This window comes from Strigops habroptila, chromosome 6 (genome assembly GCF_004027225.2).
Source record: "Strigops habroptila isolate Jane chromosome 6, bStrHab1.2.pri, whole genome shotgun sequence".
In the NCBI taxonomy this organism is placed as follows: Eukaryota; Metazoa; Chordata; class Aves; order Psittaciformes; family Psittacidae; genus Strigops; species Strigops habroptila.
This window is the reverse complement of record NC_044282.2, coordinates 65,296,005-65,322,260: the sequence shown is the minus strand read 5'-3', so window position 1 is coordinate 65,322,260 and position 26,256 is coordinate 65,296,005. Positions and strand designations below refer to the sequence as shown.

At 41.4% G+C, this 26,256-nt stretch overlaps 1 protein-coding gene across 6 annotated transcripts in view; it reads left to right on the top strand.

Annotated features, from left to right (window-relative positions):
- The window catches only part of PELI1 (pellino E3 ubiquitin protein ligase 1), a 45,975-nt gene extending 20,969 nt beyond the window's left edge, over window positions 1-25,006 (top strand). For 3 of the 6 annotated variants that reach the window (XM_030489970.1, XM_030489969.1, XM_030489968.1), the window contains exons 3-8: window positions 15,977-16,121; window positions 17,211-17,340; window positions 18,926-19,027; window positions 21,062-21,259; window positions 21,369-21,557; window positions 22,538-25,006. In XM_030489970.1, the coding sequence (XP_030345830.1) occupies window positions 16,051-16,121; window positions 17,211-17,340; window positions 18,926-19,027; window positions 21,062-21,259; window positions 21,369-21,557; window positions 22,538-23,104 (1,257 nt within the window). In that variant the 5' untranslated portion in view covers window positions 15,977-16,050 and the 3' untranslated portion in view covers window positions 23,105-25,006. Of the gene's footprint in view, window positions 1-5,620; window positions 6,588-14,025; window positions 14,094-15,976; window positions 16,122-17,210; window positions 17,341-18,925; window positions 19,028-21,061; window positions 21,260-21,368; window positions 21,558-22,537 lie in introns of those variants that run through there. The other 3 variants (XM_030489966.1, XM_030489967.1, XM_030489971.1) reach the window with 2 other exon arrangements.
- The last annotated feature ends 1,250 nt before the right edge of the window (window positions 25,007-26,256 follow it).

The following is a 26,256-nucleotide window of genomic DNA, read 5'->3' as shown; positions in this document are numbered from 1 at the left end:
CAAACGATCTAGCTTGTGGGAATGAAAACTTTCAGGTAATGCAGGTTCAGCTAGTTCTGCTAGAAGGTACCTTAAAAGTTTTGCAAGCACGAAAACTACGTCTTGGAAATTAATTCAAATTGGGCCTCCCTTTATTTAGGGGAAACCATAATACCTGAAGCTCAGTGAGTCGGAGTTGTGCTGTTCAAAGAACTCCAAAATACAGCTAAACAGTTCTTTGAGGAAGTGTTTGTGCATAGTGTAGGTTAATTGAATTTGCAGATATGGTATTTGGCGTGCAGAGTTTTCAAGATCCAAAATGTTCCTGGAGAACTTAAAAATAAGAAATAAAACCTTTCACAATAGCTGTTTCCAGGTACTTGGGAAACTCAAGTTTACTGTCTTGGAAAGAAGCCTGGTGCAACTACATCTGTGTGTTTCTGAGTGAGCAGATGGCTTCCATCGGTTTGACCTTTTGGGAAACGAGTGTGTTTTCTTCAGAATGATGCCTTACCTATCAACCTTTCAGTCTTGGATTTTACGGAATCCAGCGTGTCTGATGCTTCAGGCTATTCTTGAGAAGCCAGGCGAAGGACCATCTGTCCTGCTTTAGGCTGGGATAGAGTTAATTTTCTTCCTAGTAGCTTGTACAGTAATATGTTTTTTTGGATTTAGCCTGAGAATAATGTTGATAACACACTTATGTTTTAGATGCTGCTCAGTAGCACTTACCCTGATCAAGGACTTTTCAGTCTCATGCTCTGCCAGTGAGGAGGGGCACGAGAAGCTGGGAGGGAGCAGAGACAGGACACCTGACCCAAACTAGCCAAAGGGGTATTCCATACCACAGACATCATGGCCAGTGTATAAACTGGGGGGAGTTGGCTGGGAGGCACTGATTGTTCCTTGGGGATGGGATGGGCATTGATCAGTGGGTGCATCACTTGTCTTTTTTGGGTTTTATTTATCTCTCTTTCTGTTGTCTCCCTTTTCATTACAGTTACTGTTATATTAGTATTATATCTTTCTTTCAATTATTGTTCTTATCCAAACCCATGGGTTTTATCCTTGTTTCTGATTCTCCTTCCCATCCCACCAGGGGAAGAGAATTGTGCGAGCAGCTGTGTGGTACTTAGTCGCTAGCTGGGGTTAAACCGTGACACCATCTTAAGGGCAGCTCAATTCTCAAAGGTCTTGGGCAAGGATTGCTGTGAATAGAGTTCTGTAGTGTCAGTGCTGAGCTGCTTACTGGGACACATCTCTCATGTGGAGCTGTTGTAAAGCACAGGGTATGCTGTGGGTCTCACTCTTCCAGTGTTTAATCAGCCCAAACAATCTTTGGTGTGGCTACAGCAAGCTCTCTGCAGTCTTTTTCGCCAATTGTTTTATTTTTAAGCAAATGTTGAATCAAACAGTCATAGGGAGCCTGTGAACAAACATGAAGCTCCAGACTGGTCTGCAAGACTGCTTGTCATCTGCATTTCTCCAGCATTCAGTATGCCTTTCCTATTTCCTTAGGGAATGTGCATCTTGAGAGGCTGTTTCGTGCTTAAAGCTCCCAGTCTCTTGCAGTTATAACTTGATATCTGGGAAGCCAACTCCTGTTTTGAGCATCAAGTTGGACTAAATGACCTCTTGAATTACTCTGTGATTCTGTGAAGTCCCTTATGAGGAAAGGGGTTGACTCAGTCACTTGGAAACATAAGCACATAAGAGTTGGTATTCCCACTGTCCTGTAGGTATTTCTTTATTCCTGCCTGAGATTCCTTCCGCTCATGTGAGGTTAACTATGAAATATGTTCTCAGTCCAAGGATCAGGAATTTTGCATGCACTCTTCTTGATGGGGTCTGTCCCCTAGGAAGTTGAAAATGCTTAGTTGGTACAGTGCTATAAGCCTTGTGTGCCTACCGAAGCAGAGATCAAACTGAAGACAAAGGGCCAGTTGTTTTTTTCAGTCTGCAGGATGGGATATGCATTGATGTTAACGTGCTGTCCTTGAGTAGGAGAAAGGCTTCCCTGGTGTACTTGAGATGCAGGCACACAGAGATCCAAGGGTGGAACAGGGCTCCATAAGAAATGCTCATTAGGTTTGTCTAATAGCAAAGTATGACTTGTCATGGGAAATGCCTCTGCAGCGCGATGATTTGTTGCTTCTGTAACTAGGCTACTGCAGCTTCAGAGAGAAATTGCTCCACAGTTGCCTAAGGATCACCATGGCTGTTCGATGACAGACATCTTAGAGTTCGCAAATCCCTTTGAAGGAGAATTTGCTGTGCCTTAAGAACTTGAGGTTCTACTTGGCTCTTTTACTCAGCTGTCCTGCAAACCTAGTAAGTCTCTCCCACTCGTTCCAGAAGCGGTCTGTTTAGAAGAGTTCATAAAGTACCATCTACCCTTCACGTTACAGAAACTTGAGATGCAGAAAAATGTTCTTGTCTGAAAGCTGTTAGCAAACAAAGGTCCATTGTTATAGCTCGGCCCTTACAAGAGTTTTCTTACTTCTTGCCACAAGGCACTACACAGTAGTGCAGGGGATTAGGTCATTTCCTTCCCTCCTCCTCTTCCTGCAGATTATTTGATTAACATTTCTATTGTATACTCTAAATAACATGTTCCTGGCTTCAGGCTGCTTCCCCCCCCACCACCCCTCAATCTCTTTAAAACACTGTAGTATGACTTTATTAACTGTATAACACGGGAGCTCCTTGCAGAGAGATTACATGCGACGTAACACAATGAAAGATTAATGGGGCTGGCAAGTCAGTAATCTTTCTTCTTCTCCCCCCATGCCCCTGGGTTAGACTTATGGAAACCCCCTAATATGTTAATGCTTTGCAACTCATGAAATATTTGTCTTTTTTGGATATTATTGGCTTTGATCAGAATTCAGCCACTGACTGTGTGGGAAATAGTTAAGGTGGTGTATAGCGCATGCTCAGCCTACAGTATCGAGTGTACAAATATACTTCCCCGTCAGGACCGTCACAGATCCTGGTCTTCCACGTTTTCACTCTCTCTTCTCAGTGTTTCCTTCAGTCTCTACTCCTCAGTACCCTCCTGTGCAGCAATTTCAAGCATTTACCCCGTGTGTGGTTTTTATTGTGCTCCCTGCCCATTTTGGTAAATAAAATTATCAACAGACATGTTTAAAATGTCCACCTCAAATTTAGCAGTAATATACTGATGAGGTTAGCTTCTAGGATGAGGAACTTGCCATTCAGGCTTCTCGGCTGCCTGCATGCTAGAGGGCATAGCATTGCCCTTTGCCTGTATCTACAAGGCTGTCTTTTTAATTGATACAGCTAGAAATGCATTCCTCTTCAAAGCCCATTTTGAATGTCATGTGAAATCACGTAATTATATCAAACTGTACAGCATCTGCTGTGAGTCAGATAGAAGAACATGACGATACAGCCCTTTATTTCTCTAACAACTTCAAGGAAAGAACCTCCCCTGCAGTTAAGCATCACTTCATGAAATTAGCAGCGATATCTTGGGCTACAGATTTCATTGTTTTAGTCTGGCATGGTTGGCAGCATCTCTGCTCCAGGAAAAATCAGATATCTTGCCTAGCGACAGCATGCTTGAGGCGTTTGCTTCCAGTCCTTAAGGCAGAGCATGGTTCTTGCGTGCAGTGGAAATCATTGTCCCTCACTTTCACTATGAGGAAGGTTTAATGCTGACACAAGAACAGATGAGTAGAGCATGGATGTGAGTAAACACGGGCAGGGAACCAAAATGGTTCAAACTGTGCAAGGTTCAGAGGCAGTGTGGCTAGAGGCAAAATAAACCCTCAGAAATCTGCTTTAGGATGGGGCACGATTAGCTGCGAAAAAGGCATTATGTGGTGTAGTTGTCTGATAGCAGAAGGCTGTGCTCCAGAATACCGTGGGTCACTAACAGGAAGTCAGGTGGGATGTAGAGATAAGGACTGTTACCTGCATGAGGCTGTGCTGGGCAGTAGAAGGCATACCCACCTGCAGTTGCTTACTCTGTAGTTTCTGGCACAGGGTGCCCAGAGAAGCTGTGGCTGCCCCATCTCTGGCAGTGTTCAAGGCCAGGTTGGACACAGGGGCTTGGAGCAACCTGCTCTAGTGGAAGGTGTCCCTGCCTGTGGCAGGGGGTTGGAACTGGATGAGCTTTAAGGTCCCTTCTAAGTCTAACCATTCTATGATTCTTATGTGGCAGCAGCATAAAGTAATCCCCAAGTTTATTAACCTGAACTCTGAGCAGTGGCATCTGTAAATGAGAATATAAAGGAGCTCTAGAAGCAAATTGGTGTTAAGTTCTGCTTTTCAGAATGAACACTTTTGAAAGTACAGTACAACTCCAGTGTTACAGCTTGTGTGAGAAAAGTAATGCAACCTAGAAGTGGTCATGCCAGTGTAACTTATCACTACAGCTAAATACCTGAATACAGAGCACCTTTTGTACTCTTGTTGCCGTATCTGTGTGTTAAGTGATACTGATACAGTCCTGATATGTGTGGAGCTTTTTTTTTTTTTTGAAAAGCAAACCACATAACCAAACCCTTATCACTGATTAAGCAATATTAAAGCTGCCAACATTGTATAGGCCAGGACAAAGTGTAAAATACCTGAAGGTGATGGGGCAGGTGGGGTTGGGCAACTTTTCCACACACGTAAAAAGTGCCATTTTAAGGTTCTGCAAGTTAGCAGTGGAAAAGCTGGGTTGATGTGCCAGTGGTGTGAGGCTGTTGATTTTTGCAGGCAGGAAGGCTCAACTTTAATCTCAAGATGTGGCTTGTTGAGTCTTTGGCTTTATTGATGAGGATGGGATTCAGAAGGTTCCCATCCTCTCACTTGCATTGGTATAGTAGGTTTGCAGAATAAACCCACAAACAAATAAGCAAAATTATTTGGGTTAAAATAGTTGGGGTTTGTGTGTTGTTTTGGTTTTTCCATAAACCCTTTACCTGTTTAGTGATAATGACCACATCTCAGTATGAAGTAGCCAGAAGAAGAGTGGGAACAAGGGAGCACCTTTCTCCAAGCACATCTCAGTGTTCATCAGCTATGGCTCAGTCCCTTCTGTGGAAGGAAGTGATATCTTTGTGCTTAGCAGTCTATGACAGGAGCAGGGTGAAAAGTGTCTTTGAGCTTATGTATAGTTTTATTATCCAGACTGCAGCTTTTCAGGTAGGTGACAAGATTCTGGATCAGGATATCCTTATGGTATTACTTAGGGGAAGTTTGACATGGAGTACAGGTTGAGGAGAGGTAAAACATGTGTACATTGACCTTGTTCTCAGCAGTGAAGCTGACTTATGTGGAGTTGCGGCTTATGCTGTTTTATGGCATTATGAACAAAAAGCTTGTTCCGTGGTGCTTAGCTTGGAGTGCTGCCAAATGATGTGCCTGCCCCTTCCTGCCTTTGGTTCTGCTGGTGCGACTGCACAGCCATGCCGTGAGCTGAATTGGGAAACAGATCCTGCCGGAAAACACCCGAGCAGGTAAACCAGCTTTTAAAAACGTGGACAGATCAGGGACACCAGTCCGTAAAGTTGTGCTTGAATAATTGAGGTGGCAAGCCAAGAAAGGAGCAGCAGCAGCAGTAGCAACAGTCACCTCTAGAACTTGGAGGTGCCAATTGTCAACCTACATATACACTGCCTGAGCCGGGATAACCATGCACACCTTCTTGGACCATTACAACTGTGATGTAAAACATGATGTAAAGGTTAAGCTGCTGCGTTGTATCATGCTTGCAGCAGCCTCAGAGCATTTGCATGATCAATTCTAAAAGGCAGTAACTTAGAAGCTGTGGTGACTTGATCACTGTTTTATGGCTCAGACATTTAAATTATCCCACCCACTGGTTTGATGCAGTGATTTTTGATGTTAGTGGAATAAGAAATGAGCTCAGAACCTGGTCTGGCACATGCAGATTTGCCTCTCCAAATGTGCATCCTACAGGAATGAGCTGTAGCAGGATCGTTGGCTATGGGAGTCCAGTACGCAGAGGTGGTGTCTGCAGGTGTGTCGTATGCCCAGTTCTATGGTGTTAGTGAAAACAGGGATAGCAATGCCTGAAGAATTTGTGCTGGTTTAATTCTCACTGTGTTAAGAAATCACTTTTTGTGTGGGAGGTGAGGAAAGCAAGTTGGGCTAATAAATGATGATTAGATAAAATAAAAGGAGAAAGAAGGTATTGCATGCATGGGTACAGTTATGTAAGGGAAGTGGAGAAGGAAATAGATCGATGTTTCTCAGAGAACCTCATCTACAGAGCTGTCGGGAAATTGGGCTGCAGGATCATTCTCAGCACACCCTCTGCTTCCTTTTTTCCTTTTTGGGGCCAGAGATGGATGAATTTATGGAGCGGGGAGCAGGATGCAGACTCTGACTCCAGCCAATGGTGCGCGGCGCAGTGGTGTTTACCTAGCTTACGCAAGGCAGAGCCAGCCCCTCTTTAGTCAGAAGGCGCTACCCACAGCTTAAGTAAAAGCACACAGAGCAGAGGCACTCAGTCTGGCAGTTGCTGGGGTTTAAAGGAGTTGGTGGATTTCGGCTGGTTTTAAACGAGATCGAAGGGGTGGCTTTTTTTCTCTACTGTGTAGACAAACTGGAGGGACAAAAAGATACCGGTAAGTGCTGTGCATGCCATTGCTATTCCCTTCTAGTGTTGTATTGTTTCGGTCTCTTTTCTAAAAGCTTCCTCAGTTGCAGTGTTTTTCAGTGAGAAGCTGAAAGATAGTTCAGGGATGCGGTTGAAAGGGAATCAGAGAACGGGCAGTGTGTCTGCAGTCTGCTCGTCCATCTAAATAGGAAGATACATTCAAAATGCACGGTATAATAAATGCTTCTTGTTCGTAAGAAGTGTTAGTTGCTTCTCATTTTTTTAGGGTGGAGAGCAAGATGCCTTGAAGCTGTCACCATTGCCTAACAAAATCACACCAAGGGAAATTTCTCATAGAGCCGTTAAACGTTGGTGTTGCCTAAACCAAAAAAAGGCTTTAAATGTAATTGTAACTCCTTATTTTTGCGAGATGATGTAGTATGCTATGTGAAAAGGCTTTAGTGTAATACAAACACCTATTTAGCTGCTACTTTGGTACAGAAACTGCCTCATCAGGAAGTCAGAGGCTTGTGAAAAGCAAAACGGTAACATTCAGATGTGTAGAACAAGAAGTCATTGTGGTTTTCTGCATGCACAGGGTCCTCGGCTCTGTGTTCCAGTTCAGGTGCATCAGACAGCCGATCTCCCTGGCCTCAGTCATCAAAGCATAAAAAGCTCCATCTATTTGTGTAACCGCCCTTTCAAAAATAAAATGCCTCTGTTTCGGTGTAAACTTTTAATCTGTATATGGAAGTTGTGCTTCTGTCACCGACTTGCAATGAAAGTTGGGGCTGCTTATTTTTAAGGTAACGCCGTGTAATTTGTCTGAAGGCAGTAAAGAGGGTAATTTGAAAGGAATCCTGACTGCAGAGTTCTCTGTATCAGAACTGTACTTTTGCCACATTGTACCAGTATTGTACAAAAGGGGTTTTTTTTGTTTTCCTACTTGTACTTCTGCAAGGCACTCCCTGAAGCCACAAATAGGTACTGGTATGGCTAATGAACACCTAATGTTCTACCATGCTTTTGTTGTATTGTTTTAAGGCTTCATGCATCACAGGTTATATAAATAATCTTCTAATCTGAGCGTGAAATCAAAAGTGTCCCTTTTGAACAAAGCGTACAGTTTGTAGTAACATCCAAAGAGCGAGTACAGCCAAAAACTCATGCAGAAAGCTGCAAATCAGTCTTAAGCAGCTCATGTGAGTCACTTTCACGGGTAGTTCAGCCAATGGAGCAAGTACAACCTGTAGGGTTTGGCTCTCGTGCTGCAGGGGCGGTGAACGGAGGAGCTGTGCCTTGTGCACGGCTGTGCGCGTCGTCACTGGTATTACCCGAGAGCTGACGTGGAGGACATGGGTGGTTAAGGGGGTGTAGGCTGCATGTAAATGTACCTCTGTAACTGGTGAAGAACTTTCTCAGCTAATTAAGGTTAGAGATAATATTGCAGTGACAGTTTTAAAATAGACACCTTGTGCTAAAAGACAAATGTTTTCAGCTTCCCACATGCGGTCTGAATTACATCATGTATAATCTGTAGGAGGCTATCGTGGTTTCCTCAGGGGAGGATCAGCTGTTACTTTTTGTAACTGAAAAAAATGCTGGATTTCATTATTGTTTTTATTCCAGGGGAATATTTTCAGAATTGATTTTTGTCAATCTGTCAGAGTGGATCATTAGATGTTACATAAATCTTCCAGGTATAATACACCCAGCCACCTTCTCATCCCATCAACAGCAGTTCACAATAACAGGACTGAAGTTAGAGGGCTGATTGAAATCAGGTCCCTGTGCTTAGGTGTGTTTTTTCCATGTTCTGAACAGGAATGCTATTTTTGAGTACTGTCATAAAGTACAGATTTTCATATAGGTGCCTATAATAGAAGTCTTGTTCTAAAAGACTTGTGCTGTTCATTGAACGAGGTTGCTTGTCCTCACAGTGCTGTTCCTGACTTCCCTAAAATTGCTGAGAACTGCTCAGGTTTGCTTCTGAGGCTGAAACAGAATTTGAAGCAGGACACTGGATGTTTCCGACTGCCACTGCTGTTTCTTAGACTGGAAAAAGTTAGCTGTAGGTTTGCTCCTGTGTGTCAAGTTAATGCTCCTTTGAAAGATGTCTACAGACAATGTGCTGGGTTTTTTTTGGTGTGTGTGCTATGACTCTTGCATGACTTGTTTCCAGGATGACCAGCCTACTAATGGCAGATGTTCATGGTAAAAAGGTGCTTTCATTCTGTTCATGAGAATGAAAACCCCCTCCACTGAGACCTTACAGATGTTCTCAAAGCACAGCAGCAGATAGTTGTTTGCATTGTTTCATGCTTGGTATCCTGTGCAGGAGAGACTGCTTGCTCATTTCAGAGCTTGGCCTTGTTGTCTTATTTTCAATGTTTTCATATCATAAGACAGTCTTGTGTGTATAGTGGATGACTAAGCTTATTCAGAGGTTATAAAAGAAAAAGCGAACGGTATAGGCTAAGGAAAGAATAAGCCATACAAAAGCAAAAGGCTGGGCTGATTTTCCACACTCCCAAGGCTCTTTTTATATATGTGTGTGTGTGTGTGTGTGTGTGTACTGAAAAACTCCCTTTTCTAGAAAGGAGAAAATGATCTAATTTCCTTAGAAAGGTAAAGCAGGGCTACTGATTTAAAGTGACAATGCAATTTGAATACATATCGGCTTCATCCCTATACCTTTCCTGTGCATCTGTAGTGAAGGATGTAAGCTGTAGATAGAATCTGTCTAACCTCAGAAGTGAAATATAAAACCTGCAGAACTTCCAGGTATGTATGTGAAGGAAATATGAGCTTGTTTTTGACTGGAAACTGGGAGAAGTGTGAAAACTATGCTTGATAAACACATACTCTTCTGCATCCTCTTTTGCCCAGGTGATTGCTTCAGGAAAAAATATTTTAATAAAAGCTTCCAAACAGATTGTTAGGAAAAACAGTTAAAGGAGAGTAACTCTCCAGTGGTGGTTCAACCATTATGTAGAAGGAAGTGATTTCTCAATCTTTGTCTCAGCTTTCAGAAACAATAGTGACGCAAGGAGCTGATGCCTTGTTGCTTGCACCAGTGGAGATCAGTAACATCACTGATGTTACTGATGTTTGTTACTGTTGTTTGTGAAATCTGGCAACCTGGACTTGATGGGCACTCGTAATCAAACAAGAAGTTGGTCTGCTGGGATTTACTTTGTTGGGTCTTTTATGGTTTGGTTTTCTTCTCTCTCACTACTTATTGCCTCTTCCTTCTTCAATGCTTGCAAATATCTTTATCTGGACAGAGTAATAATTCTGCACGGATGTGTCTCACAGTGACTTTAACTTTGATATTCTGTTCCTTTAAATCTGGAAGTTAAGATTTTTGCCTTTGAAGGAGTGAGATTTAACCATAGAAAACAATATGCAGCACTGAAATATTGTGCATGCATTCAGAGGAATTTGGCTTCTGAGCTTACAGTTGCAAGATTGCTGAGTGGAAATTGGAGTGCTAAAGAGCTTAAACGTGTAAATGGATATTGGCAAATTTGGTTCCTACTTGTTTTTTGTCAGGTAACTGCACTATTCAATGTGAATTCTTTGTGTGAAGAGCAGTGTGGGGTTTTAAATTGAAACGAAGCTGTAGACAGTAATGGGTCAATCTCAGGAGGATAAAGATGAAGTTTTGTTTCATTGGTAATAGAGCTACTCATAATTTATGTCTAACTGATCAAAAGTGCACCTATGGTGTGTATTTCAGTTGCATGATAAAATTATGTTGGGCTTTCTAAAATTAATTGCATTCTTAGAATAATTTAGCCTGGGAGGTTTCCTGGACCAGCTCCCCTACTCAAAGTGGGACTGGACTGCCTTAGGTCAGGGTGTTCAGAGCCATGTGCAGCTGAGGTTTGAGTATCTCGGAGGATGGAGATCCCATCGCTGCTCTGGATTGTTTTCTCTCTAATAGCTAATCAGGATTTTCTGTGTTGCAGCTTGTTTGTTGCCTCTTGTCCTGTTACTGCATACCTGTCAGAAGGAGCGGGTTATATTTTGGCTGTATCCCCCTTGATCTTACACAGAATTGCAGAGGGAAGAGCTGGGTGTGAGAACTGCAAGGATAGCAAATGGAGAACTACAAATAGCAAACTGTATAAAAAATAAGAACATCAGTAGACAAGCTGTCTTGTGCTTTATTTCTAACAGCCAAAAAAATTCCAAACCTTAGAATATGTAGATATAGAGCATAAAGATAATATTATAAAAATGGGGGAAAAAATGCCATTTTTGCATCCGAATCAGCATATTTTTATTTTAATATACTCATTGACAGAGGACTTCTTTTTATACTGTGAAAGTGGGTTTTTAATGCAGTATTTTAGAAAAGGGCTAGTCTGGCACTAGCTGCAGTTGCTAGCAGCCTATAATGCTGGCTCTGTGTTTAGAAAATGATGGTAATTTATTACAAAGAGACTTTTATTCTAGTATTTTTAGCTCACAGCCGAGTGTTTAATGAACCTCTGCTTGGGCTCATTGAATTCATGTTCTCCCCTCCCCCTGGCCCATTTTAACCATTAAGATACTGCTGCTCTTGCTGCAATTCCAAAAGCTGTGCTTGATCTATTGAATAGTGAGCTTACTCACAAGGTGCTGTGCCTTAGTGCGAACAAGACCTGAAGATTTTCTGTAGAAGCCACCAAAGGCTGTTGTATGTATGAGTTGTGTGTGAGTCTCAAGATCCAAAAAGGCAGCTGAATATTTGAGGGTGGCTGGTAAGCTAAAGATGATAGTTCAAAAGCAACCAAAATTCATTCTCTGTCCCTCACAGAAAACGACATGTTCCATGAAAGTGGGCAGACTCTCAAACTCTTCATCTATTCTGAACCACAGTTTGTGAGGTCTGCCCAGAGAGTAGTCTGCCTCTAGATTTAGGCTCTAGTGTTTGAGTGTGACAGGAGCGAGTACAATGATATGGCTTTTCCTTCTTTCCTTCTATTCATCTTGAATGACTACATTCAAGATGCGATCAGAAATTTGTGGCTTGATTTCTGCCATAGTAATCTTTTGCCTTCTGTGACTCAAGTGAACATTGAAGAACAAGAAGGCTTGTAAGAAACTGGATTTCCATTCCTAAACAAATCTAAATACAAAAACAAATACTAAATACTTTTTTCAGTTTAGATGTCACCTCTTCTGTCCAGACAGGTTGTGCATCCAAGTCCCATCCCTGGCAGTGTTCAAGGCCAGGCTGGACAAGGCTTTGAGCAACCTGCTCTAGTGGAAGGTATCCCTGCCCGTGGCAGGGGGTTGGAACTGGATGAGCTTTAAGGTCCCTTCCAACCAAACCATTCTATGATAACACGACTGTGACACACACAGTATTGTGCAGGTTACCTTCATTGAGCTTTCTCTCAATTCCAGAGGAACCATTTAAGAATAAAAAGGTATTACTTATAAATAAGTTCTTGTTGCAGTTGCCTATTTTTGAGACTGAAAGACAGTAACTGGTACTCATTGTGGTTTTGTGCTAACCTCTTTCCCAACCATGTAATGCCTTTCCAAAACTTTTTTTTTCGTTCCTGTGTGTAAGTTGCTTTACTCACACAATCTTTTCAATTCTAGAATACAGGACTGTGCACAAGTAGAGATTTTGGGGCTTTGGTCTCTTCTCTGTAGCAGAAGGAGAGATCTTGACCTGAAATTTGCCACTGTTGGTTCTGTGATTTTTGGAAGACTACTGAATGGGGCAGGATCTTGTAACTAACACCTTATTCCTTATTAGAGTTGAAGGTTCTTGGAGGAATTTAGAGCGGTCTGTTGTTCAGAGCCTACTCCAGTGAAGCATCATTGGAAGAATATAATTAATCTTTGTTACTTCTGGGACTGAAATAAGTCTTCCTTCAGGGTACAGTGCATCAGACAGGTCATAGTGGGTGAGAAGTAGTGTGTACGTTGCACTGATTAAGGTTTTTTTAGGGGTGCTGAATTTGGTATGTGATTGGGTTGAAGTTAACTGGGTGTTAGGAGTTGTCAAAGTGGTGTGTACAGTTCTTAAATGTTATGAGATATATTAAAAAAAAAAATCAAGTTCAAATATTCAGGCCATGCTCTTGAAAATGTACAAGCAAGATGTTTTACTAAGGATAGCTCTAGATTTCTTAACTCTTGAACCTTCCTTAAGTCAAATAAGAAGTGAGCTTCCATGATATGTGCTGGTCCCAAAATAAACTTGGCTGGTTTTCTTTAAATGTGAAACAAAAAGTGTATTAAGGGGGAGTTTAGCATTAGACGTTGGACACTTTTCCTTATACTGATATTTTCTAGTTAACTTCTTGCATTGCTGAAGTGTGTCACTTGGAATTTTTTGCCCCTTGTATGTGTGGTTTCTGCTCAGTTATCTCTTCTGAGGAGGTTAGTGGCCACCTGGTCAGGTAACTCTTCAAAGCAGAGTCTCCTTTAACTGTTCGTATATAATTACTTTTAATGAGAGTCAGAAGCTGACTCTGACTGGGAGATGTATTTTTTTTTAGCTATCCATGAAGTTTATTTCGGGTGAAGAAAGGAGAAGTTACATCAAACCTTTTCTTGTACTAAAAGTTAGAAGGCAAAAGTTAAAAGTTATTTTTAATGCTTGCCTTCCCACCTTCTCTAAATGAATGGATTATCTCTTTATCAAACACCATAGTGTTAGGTAGATACTATTCAAACCTTTTTTTACCCTGTCATGGTATTTACTAGTCCTATGCCATTTCCTAATGGGTGTTGCTGTAGATTTCATGTCAGTATTTCTTCCAAGTTGTTAAATGTCAATTCAAAAGACAACCATTACATATTCTAGCAAAGAAACGTGAAGCATTGCATGCAAAATGCAATGGCCAAGACAAAATTAGTTGTATGTGGAGAAACCTGAATTGCAGGGGAAGCTGCTGAGGAGGTCAATATTCAAGTAGGAAACAGGTTAATCATTTGGGGAGGAGATGAAAACATGAGGAGCTGTTTTTAGAAGACAGTGTATAAGCAGCTATGATGCAAGAAGATTATTTTACAATAAAGCAAAACAAGAAATGCTTAAGTTGATCATAAAAATAATTTATAGAATTGTTTTTATCCAGGTCAATACCTAAGATTTCTACTTGCTTCTTAAGTAGAAATACTTCCAAATGGAGGTGCGGCCTGAAAACCAAGCATTTTTGAACACTTAAAGCTATAGAGTTTGGTATTAATGTCAGTAAATCACACCTGCTGTGTCTTCAAAGGCACATGGTTTCAGGAAATTGCTGGTGTGGTGCTACAAGGTGGGGTTGTGATGCTGAAAGGGAAGGAAGGCCACAGGTGGCTATAGCAAACATGAAAATGGTGAACAGGGTGTAGTGGGGCTGCATTTATCAAGGATAATCTCCACTTCGACGTGTTATGACTTACTGGCATGATAGGAATTTGAAGTCACATTTTCATATGATAAGCTTGCTTTAAATTCTTCATTTTAGAATGAAGAATTTAAAGAATGAAGACACCTTGGCCCCAAACTACAGCAGTAAGAACCCTCACCATCCCAGTTAAGTTATTGCTACACTTGGGTCAGCAATCTAGAAATGCTTTGGCACAAACTACACTGCTTTGCTCTCTCCTGTGCTGCTGTTGCTATTCCTGTGTGACAGATGGGGACCGTTGGATCAGTATAAGGCAGTTTCTGCACCAACTAAATGATGGATACCCTAAAGCTTGAACGAGGATAGCTGCCCAGTGAAAATGCACACTGCTTCCTATGCAACAAAACCATATTGGTGTAACTGTTGTGTCTACAGGACACAGACACTTCACAGTAGTGTTGTGCAGATCAGATTTATTACAACGCGCTCGCACATCTAGCAGTGGGTCAGGATACTGTTGTAATAATGTCATATGTGTGCTAACCACAAAGGGTCTTCAGTTAACTTCTTGTTAACTATGAAATCCACAGTACTCAGACTTGAGAACAAAGGAGAAGAGATTTGGAAAATCATGAGAACTGAAAAGAAAAAGAAGGGTTTTGATTTAGGTTCCTGGTTGTGTTCTGCAGGCATCACAGCAAAAGTCTGTAGGACAGTAAGATGTCTTTGCATGTATTTGTGTGAAGGCCTCCCACTTATGTGGGATGGCATGTAAAAAAACATGAAAGAGCATACTGAATTTTCAGAGACCACTGTGAGCTGACTGCAGGTGGGGATCAACATATCCATGCTAAATAAGAAATAGGTAGATTGAGAAGAGATGGTGAAGGCCAAGCTTCTCTGAAGGAGCAGAGAGGATCAGGAGAGATCAGGTCAGTAAAGGGATCTTCACATTGGCTTCTGAACAAGTATGAGCAGGTTGTCAAGCACTACCACATCCACTTCTTTGTCGTTAGGACATAAGATGGGGGTAGGTAAAATGTGCATGTTGGCATCTTTTTGGCTAATATCTATGGTCTAGTTGAGGAAGAAGAAAATGGAGATAAGGCATTGTAGTCATGGAAAGTTGATGATAGGATTCAAGAAACGTAGTCCAAAATGTATATTTGCACAGAAGGCAGAACATTAACCGTCAATACTATAAAAGCTTAATATCTTCTTTGTTGGTGTGAAACTTACCTGGAGGTACCAAGGGAATGTTCTTATTTCTGTTCAAGAAAACCTCAAACAGGCTAGCATCAGCTCTGGTCTTTATCAAGCAAGTGCTCTCTCTGGGTAGGTCGGGGTGGGTTGGGTAGGTCAGAGGTGTCTGGAAATGTTATTAATGAGAAGCTGTAAAAAATCCCAATGTGAACTCTTTCTCAAAGCAGAAGCATGGCAAAAAATTGCACTTCAGGAGACTGTTCTCATTAAGAATTATGTGGAATTCCTTCAGGAAATGTCCTTCAAACAGCTGTTTGCATCACTTCTGTTTCTAGTTAAACATGAGAGGTCACATTGCACACTTCAAACTTGTATGATAGCCTATATCAAATTGTGATACAACTTCCTTCCATTTGCAAATCCAGAAGTTTCTTAGAAAGCTCTGAATCAGATATTTTCCATGAAAATGTCTACTTCTATGGCCAATGGACTAGTCTTGCATTTGTTGGTTTATTTTTTTCTTTAAATTTAATCCCTATGTGGCTCTGCCTCTTGATAGCTGGTTGAACCAAACATTCTAAATGAAGCTATGTACCATTTATACTAAAAACTAGCATGAAGGAAGACAACTTTGGATGCTTTATCAAGACCATACTGTAAATGTCTAAGTGCACTTGTGTTTTTTGTGATCTGGTAGTTCTTCTAAGCAATTCAACCTTAATTGTGGGTTTATATGTATGGTTTTAAAATTACTTCAGGCATAACCAAAACCACAAAATACCGTACTGTATCAGGTGTGCAGGTTTGTGTAACTGATGGATTTGAGTCTTTTCTCTTACATTTAATTTTATCTTTCTTTTTACAGGAAATAATGAACAAAGTGTGCCACAACTCTTGATCAGAGACCTGAAATTTGAGAAGAAATCATTAGCTAAGCTCATGTTTTCTCCTGATCAAGAAAATCATCCTTCAAAAGCACCAGTAAAATATGGTGAATTGATTGTATTAGGGTAAGTGTTTGTGTTTTGTTTGGAAGTGAGAATGAAGGTAGAATTTCAGGGTGCACTTCAAGCAGGTAAAATGCAGGTTGTTGTGAGATAGTCCCACAACCTACCACTTGAACTCCCTCTTTTGCAGTGTACCTAGTGAGCGTGCAACTGAACAGTGAAGCTGATCAGCTTTTCTTCAATAGCTGAACTCATGTAAGGGGGGAGTGGAAGGAAGGCTGCCTTTTTCAGTGGCAGCCAGGCATTATACATTGCAAAATTACACTGCAGTGTGCTTGCTGTTTTGTGACAGTTTGAGCGCGGAGGCAGGACTCTAAATACCTGAGTAGATGTAAGTTGATTTTCAGCTCTTGTGTTCATTGCACGTAAGCGTTTTGTGACAAAGGCAGCCAATTTGTGAAGGATTTCCCAGCTGGTCCTTGGTTGGGCCGAGACAGATGACTAATGTGATTATGTGGAAGGAGAGGGTCCCTAGGACTTTAAAATAAAAGGACTTTAAAATAAAAGTAGTTTTATAAGAATGTAGTAGCAAAGTGCAAACAGAAGATGTTAATAAAGCAAGTTTGCCAGCTGGCCTGTTTATGTTGACATGTTCAAAGTGAGACTCGGAGGGGTTTTTGATGGATTAAATTGGAGTCTCGGAGGACAGCATATCTATTTCTTATGGGTCTTTATTTCAGTCAAAATTCTCTGCAATACTAGCTCTCCATCACAGTTTTTGAGTATTTAGAATCTTTCATTTGCAGAGTGATGCCATTTAGAGAGAAAGCAGCAGATAGGCATATAACCATACTTGTTCTCATGTGTGGGACCCAAGTCTTTCACTTGTCAGTAGTAGCTTTGAGATTGATCTGGGTAGAATTCCTTGCCCTACAAGTTTTATGTGTACATGCTGTAATTCTTTGGGCATGTTTCAATATTGTGTTTATCAATTCTCAGATTTAAATGAGACTGGAACTCTGTAATTATTAATACCATACTAATTAAGAAGACTTTGTATTTAGAAAGAAAGTTCTTGTGGGTCTGTATCTCATGGGAAGCTAAGTAATACAGGAAGATGGACTTCGTTCTTTTTCTGTGCTTTTTTGATAGGTACAATGGGTCTCTCCCAAATGGAGATAGAGGAAGAAGAAAAAGTAGGTTTGCTTTATTTAAAAGGCCCAAGGCAAATGGGGTGAAACCTAGCACTGTGCATATTGCCTGTACCCCTCAAGCAGCAAAGGTAAGCTCAATTTGTCTAGTTAAATATAATTTCTCCTGGTGCTGTCTAAAGAGTTGAGTGAAGTCAGTGCTGTTATGCTGAGATGAAATGTAAAAAGCATGACGTTCTGGCTGTGAAAAGTATAGTTCATGTTTATCCAAGGTTTTTTGGTACCCATCAGGGCTAGCAAGAAACTGTTCAGCAAAACAGGCAGTTGCCCAGTCCTTGCTGTGTCCGGAAAGAAAAATGTTCATATTTGAAACATGAATGTTCAAGGCACAGGCCAGTCATGTAAAACACTTTCTGTTTTGTTTTCCTTCCAAACTCACTGCAGGCATCTGGCCTAGACTTCCTGGTTTTGCACTCCCTCATGCTTTAGGGCTAACTTCGCTTCACGTGAAGCTGACTTTTAAATGATCCTTTGCCAAAGCTGTGTGTGCACTTGCTACTCCATCTAACGGGGAGTTCCCCAGGGATGAGGACAGGTGGTTTTTGCAGGGCATGTTTTATAGTGCTTGTAATCAGTTTCAGAGTTCCCATTACAAAGCAGTAAAGGAAGGGCTTAGGTCCTGCAGTTGAATTGTATTTCATGGCAAAACTAATACATTATAGCTAAAGTATTACCATGAAATACTTCTATGTTGTGGAGATTCAAGTGTATGTGCAATCATGTTCAACAACAACTGGAGCATTTCTACTAAAACCAATGGAATTTGAGAATGCTTAGTGGTTGTTTAGAGATCACCAGTGTCAAGGCCCTTAAATACAGTAGTGTTAAGTGTTTGACTCCCTGAATACCTTGACACTTAACAATATTGATTCCTAAATTCAGGGTATGGCATAAAGTATTCTGAAATCAAAGGCATTTTTTTAAACCAAAGTTCTTGTAATAGAATTAAATCTATAGGAGATCTGTGAGAAGAACATTTGTTTTTACTAATTCTTTATGGTCTTCAAGTAAGTGGTATTTCGAAGCACTTTTAGAAGAGTGTTTGTTCAGTTCCCAGGAGGTAGTTGCAGAATGAAAATCTAGACTAACTGAAACCTAGATTACTTTGCTGTGATTTCTGCTATGCTATTTCTCAGCCGATGCTGAGTTTCTCCATTTTACCCTACTACTTGTTATGTTTTTTGTCTATATGTCTTAGTATTAATCACTGATTTTGGTATGAACTCGGATCCTGTTTTTAGAATGAAGTCCTTCAGGTTTTTTTTTTGTCCTCGCTTTGCTGTTGAAATTCAGGCTGGGAAGGCCATGGTGTTCAGTTTTAGTCTTTGCACTCAGTTGTTTGTTCTTTTGTGTTAAGGCCAGCATTGCTTTAACATGAAGCATGACTAATAATATGTCTAGGTTAGGTGTATTTTGTTGCAGCATATGGTGAAGAGACCAGTTTGGTCTGTTGCTGAATCAATCCTGCAGCTTTTTTTAATGGCCAGGACTGGTTTTTGTGAAGTTTAACTACAGGTGTGTCAGTAACAACCATCTGTCTTAATGCATTAATTGAGCAGAACAGGAGCTTGGTTATATGTATATTGTCTGCTTTGCTGCTGTATTCAGAAGAGTTACTGTTCACTGGTTCAATAATATTTGGCATTTTGTCCACAGGCAATAAGTAATAAGGACCAACACAGCATATCTTACACTTTGTCTCGGGCCCAGACAGTAGTAGTTGAATACACACATGACAGCAACACAGATATGTTCCAGGTATGTAAAGGAAGTATATATATATATATATATACACACATATATATATAAAAATGTGTTCTCACTTTTGGTGGTTTCTAACAAGACGTTCTCTCTACAGGCTTTTTCCCTCAGACCCCCAAAGTTTGCATGTGTCACTTTCTGCACTTTACTATTCAGAGACATTTCATTCCGTTCATTCCCAGGCCATCACATGAACAAGGCTGTATATCTGAGCATCTCTTTTAGGCTTGGTCAGAGGTGAAAGTTGGGTTTTTTTGTGACTAATGCATGCAATTATGGTTCTGCCTTTGATTGCCAGTCCACAAGTCACATAACCTGTCTCCTAGTCTCTCCTTGCAACATGAAGAATAAAGAGCACAATTCTCTTCAAGCACTTGAGCTTTGCTTCTAGCATTTACCAAGGGATTTGAGATTAGCCAGTTGGAGACAGGGTAGAAGAAATACAGTGTGAAAAGACAGGAAAGCTTTTGACACAACTAATATGAAAAGTACCCCTAACTCCTTTAAGCAAACCCAGAAATAAGTCTAAAGCGCTGGGAAACATGGTGAGAGGAGGCCCAGTTCTGATGTGCTGGCAGTTCAGAGCAACTTCGCTGCAGTTCCTGTATGTATGAGAAGGAACCACAAACACATCTGCAGCTGTGGTGTACGCTCATATCTTATAATTGTTTCCTGTTTTTCTCAAAAGGAAGGGTTTTGTTTTAGGGTTTTTTTTGTGTGTGCTTTGTTCCTTCTGATTTCCGGACTGATCTTGCATTGATTTTCTTGTTGTTGTCACTAAATTATGGCAAAGAGTTTTGCTGTCACAGCATTTAGCTGTGACGCCACTGCAGGATCTAAGGAGGTGGGAGGTGTCAGTAAGTGGTGGAGGAAGCTGCTCTGCAACTGCAAATACCTACAACAGAGCAAAAGGGCTGTAATGAACTAAGTGCAGCATAAGCTATTGTTTGTGTGAGCGTTCTCTCTTCAGGCATGCTGTGGCATGTACGCTGCTTTAAAATTGCCAGTGGCAGTCCCTGTGTACTGATGGGTTATCCTGACTAAGAAGCAATAGAAAAATACATTCTGACAAAGCAGTTTCAGTCTCATGAAAACTCTCCAGCCTTCACCAAAGAGCACCTCAGGCTTTTGGGTCTCCTGCCCAGCAGTTAATCAGTCTTAATGTGACCAGCTATTAGAAGAGGCTGAGAGCTCTGGAAGTGAGAGAAAGGTAGTGGGCTTTAAACCTGGCTACACTGATGTTTGGGAGAGGGATATAACTTCTGTTCCTACTTTATAAGGAAAAGGACAAGATGAGTTGACCACAACAGCAGTGAAACTCATGCAGTTCTATCAAACCCAGGACAGCTTTGTGGGACTGCAAAAGTTATTCTTCCATGCAACCAGAAAAGGGCACAGCTACTAGAAAAAATGTGATTTTAGTCAGATGTTGCATTCTTGTTGTGTTCTGTGCATATTAATGTAACCCCTCCCCACCGCAGACATCTTGTACCTGGTCTTTCCTGACAGATTTGCTGCTCCCTAGTGCCCCACCAGAGCTGGAGAGTCAGCTCGTGCAATCTTATATTCCTACATCCACACCTCACATAGTCTGGCATTGTTCAGAGTATTCTGGGCATTCTAAGTGACTATCACACCTCTTCCATCTAACTGCTGTTTCCTAGCTGGTTTGGTGCTGCTGCTGCAGCTGGTCTGGCTGACCCAAGTGTAACCTTTCTGATGAGAAGGCCTTCAATGGGAGGTTGTCTCAGAATTGACTTAATTACATGATTTTACTTCCCCTTCCTTCAGTTGGCTGTACTCAGCCTTCAGAATAGCTTTGGTCACATGGAGGCAGAATAACACATCAATTCAGATTAGGCTTTAAAAACCTGAATTTAGATTGGTGGAGGGGAATCCTTTAAACTGGAATGTCATGATTTTTTTTCTTGATGACTTTTAAATGTTTTGAACTTCAATATTCCTAGACTCAGAGGCAAACTTCTGAAGGTTTGGTTTTGTTTATGTTTGGTTTCTTTAATCCCTTTCCAGATCGGTCGGTCAACGGAAAGCCCTATAGACTTTGTAGTGACAGATACAGTTCCTGGAAGTCAGAGTAACTCAGATACGCAGTCCGTGCAGAGCACTATATCAAGGTTTGCCTGCAGAATCATCTGTGAACGTAACCCTCCTTTTACAGCAAGAATATATGCTGCAGGATTTGACTCCTCAAAAAACATCTTTCTTGGGGTAAGGGAACTCTCTTTTTACCTCTCTGTTCAGTGTAGGCTTATTTTTAAACTAATTCATAGCTCCACTTCAGCCAAATTAAAAGTTTTCACTGATGTGATTCTCTTAGGAGAAAGCTGCAAAGTGGAAGACATCAGATGGGCAAATGGATGGACTAACCACAAATGGAGTTCTTGTTATGCATCCTCGTAATGGATTTACAGAAGACTCCAAGCCAGGGGTGTGGAGAGAGATATCTGTGTGTGGGAATGTGTTCAGCCTCCGTGAAACCAGATCAGCTCAGCAGAGGGGAAAAATGGTAAGAGTGGTGACCAGTGTTTTACGCAACCTGTTCAAAATGGGTACAACCATAAGTGGTAAAGCCTGGGATCTGCCTCATGGAGTGTAGATGTCACCTCTGTAATTAGTTACCCTGACTTCTTACATGAAGGTGTCTGGCTCAACCTGAATAACTGATGTTTTATCTGCAAACTAGTACTTTATTGCAGATCTCTCCTAAACTCTCCTAGACTGCTCTCCTAAGTTGAGTTGCCAGCCTGCTGTGCTCTTCTGCAAACTTCTGTGGTCATAGTCATGCCCATGTTTAAAGAGTATTTTCCTGATTCTCCCTTTTGAGTTTATGCTTTTAAGGTTTCCCACTTTTTATAGAATAATAAAGAATAATTATAATTTTTTTGACACATGCCTATATACCTGGATATCCATTTCCACCTTGGCATTCTGAGTGTTCCTCTTGTTGCCAAAGCATTGCCAACATTACCAGGAGGTAATTGGTTTGATTTGGTATGATTTGGGATCTGTTAGCTGAAAGAAATACTACATGAACACTTATTTAAGTGATGCATTTAGCTGGGAATGCTAACAGCTGACTTTTTCTGGAGGAGAGGAAGGCCATGTGGAAAGGTGGGTTTGAAGAAACAATCTAAAATGTGATGGAGGACTAAACAAGACTTGTGCTATTCCTCCTTGATGCATTTCAAGTAACATAGTTGGGACTGCTGTAGGGATGGAGTTGAGAGAAGTTGTTAAGGTTGGAGAGGAGCGTTTCATGCCTTACTTTTTTTTTAAGGTACACATTAACCTCTTCTTAAGAAGCTTTGGTTTGTTGTCTTTCTTTTTTAAAGAGAGCAGAGAGAAGCTGCCACTGGGCGCTCTACAGGTATCTTGTACAGGACAGTCAAGAGCAGCTTGAAACATTTTGTCTGGCAGATTTGTATTATGAAAGTGCCTTATGTTGCTCCTCAGGTAACACCTCTCCTTCTCTTTGTCCATCACAAGGTTGAGAATGAAACGAACCAACTCCAGGATGGCTCTCTCATTGACCTGTGTGGAGCAACACTGCTGTGGCGCACTGCAGAAGGGCTTTCACGCACTCCTACCGTCAAGCACCTGGAGGCCCTAAGACAGGAGATAAATGCAGCCAGGCCCCAGTGTCCCGTGGGGTTTAACACCTTGGCGTTTCCCAGCATGAAGAGAAAAGATGTTGTAGACGAAAAGCAGCCGTGGGTGTACCTGAACTGTGGCCACGTCCACGGCTATCACAACTGGGGAAACAAAGAGGAGAGAGACGGCAAGGATCGCGAGTGTCCCATGTGCCGCTCGGTGGGCCCCTACGTGCCTCTGTGGCTTGGATGTGAGGCGGGGTTTTATGTGGATGCAGGACCTCCAACTCATGCGTTCAGCCCGTGTGGACATGTGTGCTCAGAAAAGACAACTGCATATTGGTCCCAAATTCCTCTTCCTCACGGTACTCACACTTTTCATGCAGCCTGTCCGTTCTGTGCGCATCAGCTGGCTGGTGAGCAAGGCTACATCAGACTCATTTTCCAAGGACCTCTTGACTAACACACGTGTTTCCAAGGACTGCAGTAAACTGATAAGCTAAGAGATCCTGATTTTTTAAACCAACTGTTTTTCATATTCTCTGGGCTTTGCTGGTTTGCATTAAGATGAAGAATTTGGGGGTTGTTTTTTTTGTTACAGTGGCTAAATCCCTCTCTATTGAAAAAAGTCTGGAAATGGAAGAAACGGGGGGGAGAAGAGGGAGAACTCCTGCTTTTTTTGGTTAATGTCTACTTCTGAAGAGGTCAAAGAAGTGTTGTAGAGTGAACTTCGATGCCTTCCGTTTAATGGTTTTGAATCACATGCCCACAGTGTTTGAAAGTTGTTTCATTCTTTTTGTATATGGAGGGTAAATAGTTCAAAGAACATTAGTTTACAGCTTGGATGCAAACGTTGTAAAATATAACATGTATATTAACTCTTTTCTATTTATCTTTATTATTGAAAATACGTAGAATGTTTAGAGAGTAGCATGGTCATAGTGTGTTACATCCGGCAATTGGATGCGTAGAGTAGCTCTGGGTGGAGAAGAACATGAGATGGAAATGGTAGAAGAATCTTTTAATCTAAAATACTGAGTTCTTAGAATAGTTAAAATGCTTTTTAAACAAAGCTAATGCAAATGATGATGGCATAAAGGTGTGCTTTAACCATGTTGAAAGGTAGCTAAGGAGGATTTCTTGAAATGTCTTTTTGGTAGGTAGGACTGTACTTAAGATCTGGTTATGAAGAGAAGTATTTACCAGACTCTTTGAATATGCAACTTAGTCTAGATTAAGGATTTTTTTCTCCCTTCATGCTAACACATCTCTTTATTTAGCATTAGTGACGTTTGTGAGGGGTTTTCCAATGTTAAACGTGAACAAACCTGAAAGATGAGGCTCATTTTGTTCCTTGCTGTTTGGGGCAGGGGGTGAGAGGAGAGGTGGATGCACCCATGTACATGTGTGGGGAGCAGGGAGCAATTTGTGAATTGGCCACAGCCCCAGCTTGTGACAGGCTTGTCAGTCAGATGTGGGAGCCACAGGCTTCATGCGCTTGCCTTTACCTTGTTGCGAGGTGCAAAAACTCATCTCAGCCACAGAACAAAGTCGAAGCCTGGTACCCAAGGGATGCGTGCCTGCATCCTGGCATCCTTGTGCATCCTGTCCCAATTGGCAATCTGTTAGGGGAGAGCTTGAGCTGGGACTGGACCGGACTCACAGACCTCAGTGTGTGTGGTGCTTTGGTAAGGTCCACTCACGCTGCTGTGGGCTCTAGTAAGTCTCTCTCCGCTCTCCCTACCCATCCTTTCCCTCTATCCACCAGAAACGGCCAGTGCACTACATCCAGCTTTGCTGCTAACCCACCATGCTTCATGGCAAATACACAACCTGACCTTTTTAGGATTGAGTTGAGCTTTTTATGGCCAGCTTCATACTTTGTTCTTTTCTCAACATACGTACTGTATAATTGGCAGTAGCAAATTTCTGTACTTTATAGCATAGCTTTAAGTTTTCCTTTCGAAGCTGTTCTTAAAGTTTTCTTGGTTTAAAGAGAGACCTATGTTGCTTAGATGTCATGAATTATTTACTTTGGCTGTCAATTGTTTCTCCATTTCTAAAAAGAAATTATATATATTGTTTGGTTCACTCAGGAAATGCATGTGTCAGGAAACCTGTATTATAAGTTCAGTCAGCTGTCATGTACAAGTAACTGCTGTTACTCCCTGTCCACGGAAATATAACTGATTTTGACATTTTCCAGATTATATGCATTAAGTAATGAAACTTATGCAGCAAGAAATCCCTGTATTGTAGTTGTTCTAATCATTTTATTCAAACTATAGTATACTGTAGTTTTAATTTTTATTTGCAAATTAATTTATTCAAACTACGTGAGTAAACACTTTTCAAAAATAGAAAATCTGGGATTTGTCTGTTGCTTTGTTTCCAAGAGGTGGGGAAAGTGGCTGGAGATGGCCCTTCTGCATCATGTGTCTGTTCTGCATGTGTGGATTAAGATCACAGAAAAGCAACTGTAAAGAGCTTGCATGTTATCCTGGTCATGGATTTGAATGGCTCCTTTCAGATGTGACCTGGTTTATATTTAACCCTGCTTTAACAAAGGCAAGATCTGTTGTTCAAAAGACATGGTTAAATGATGTCTTCCCCCAGTAGTTACACATAATGAAATGTAAGCATAACCTTTGAATGGCTGGGCTCTTCTAAAATGGCAAGAGCTCTTGGTTCCATCTTCTACAACATCGAATTGACACATTTTCTCTGGTCCCAATCTTGTTGACTAAGAGGATATGAAAAATCAGAAAAGGATGTGATGCAAGCTACAAAGCAGAATGAATAATATAAAGAGGAATTGTGAAAGCAGAGAACAGGATGGGAGCAGGCGTATGCAAAGCGGGGTGCTCACCCTGGGTCGGAGGCACAGCTGGATGCTGATGTGGAGCCAGCAGTGCTTTTGGGCACATGCACACCTGACTATAGAGGGGACAAAGAGAGGTTCATGCCCAACACGTTAAGCCTCTGCCCTATTACGATGATACATTACATTTTCATTACACTTGTCTATCCCATCCTGCCAAAACAAGAGGAAACCCCCCAGAAGAAGGTGCAGTCTTTGCAGAACTGGCTGTTTCTGGGCAGCATCAAGCTGAGATAACCCTTCTGAGCCTGCTCCAAGCTCTTTGCCTATTGTATACTTTTCTTGACCCAAACTGGGCTTGTTAATTCCATTTTTAACAGGGCAGAACATGGATTCAAATGCCTGAGGCACAGAAGTCCCACTGTCAAAAGCAACATAGCAGCAGTCAAGTAGTTTGGGGAACAATTTCCATGCAACATGGAACGTAGCTAAAAGCAGTAGCTTTGACTGCAGTTCCCTTTTGGAGTTCCCCCTGGGCTTCTGTTCTTAAATAAACAATTTAAATAGAAGGTCTAGTACTCCATAAACTGTAAAATGAATGTCAGATTAAAAGTAAAATGATCCCTTTGGCTCAACCAGCCAACTGAGGCACTCTGAACTCAGAACCTCTGCTTCTGAACAAATCTGGGAGCTGGGAGAAGTGCAAGAGCTTGCACCGTGCTGGCTCTGAGATGATTACAGCTCCACTTGTGTGCAGCTGAAAGCAGCCCCTTGAACCTGCAGAAAACCAGCCC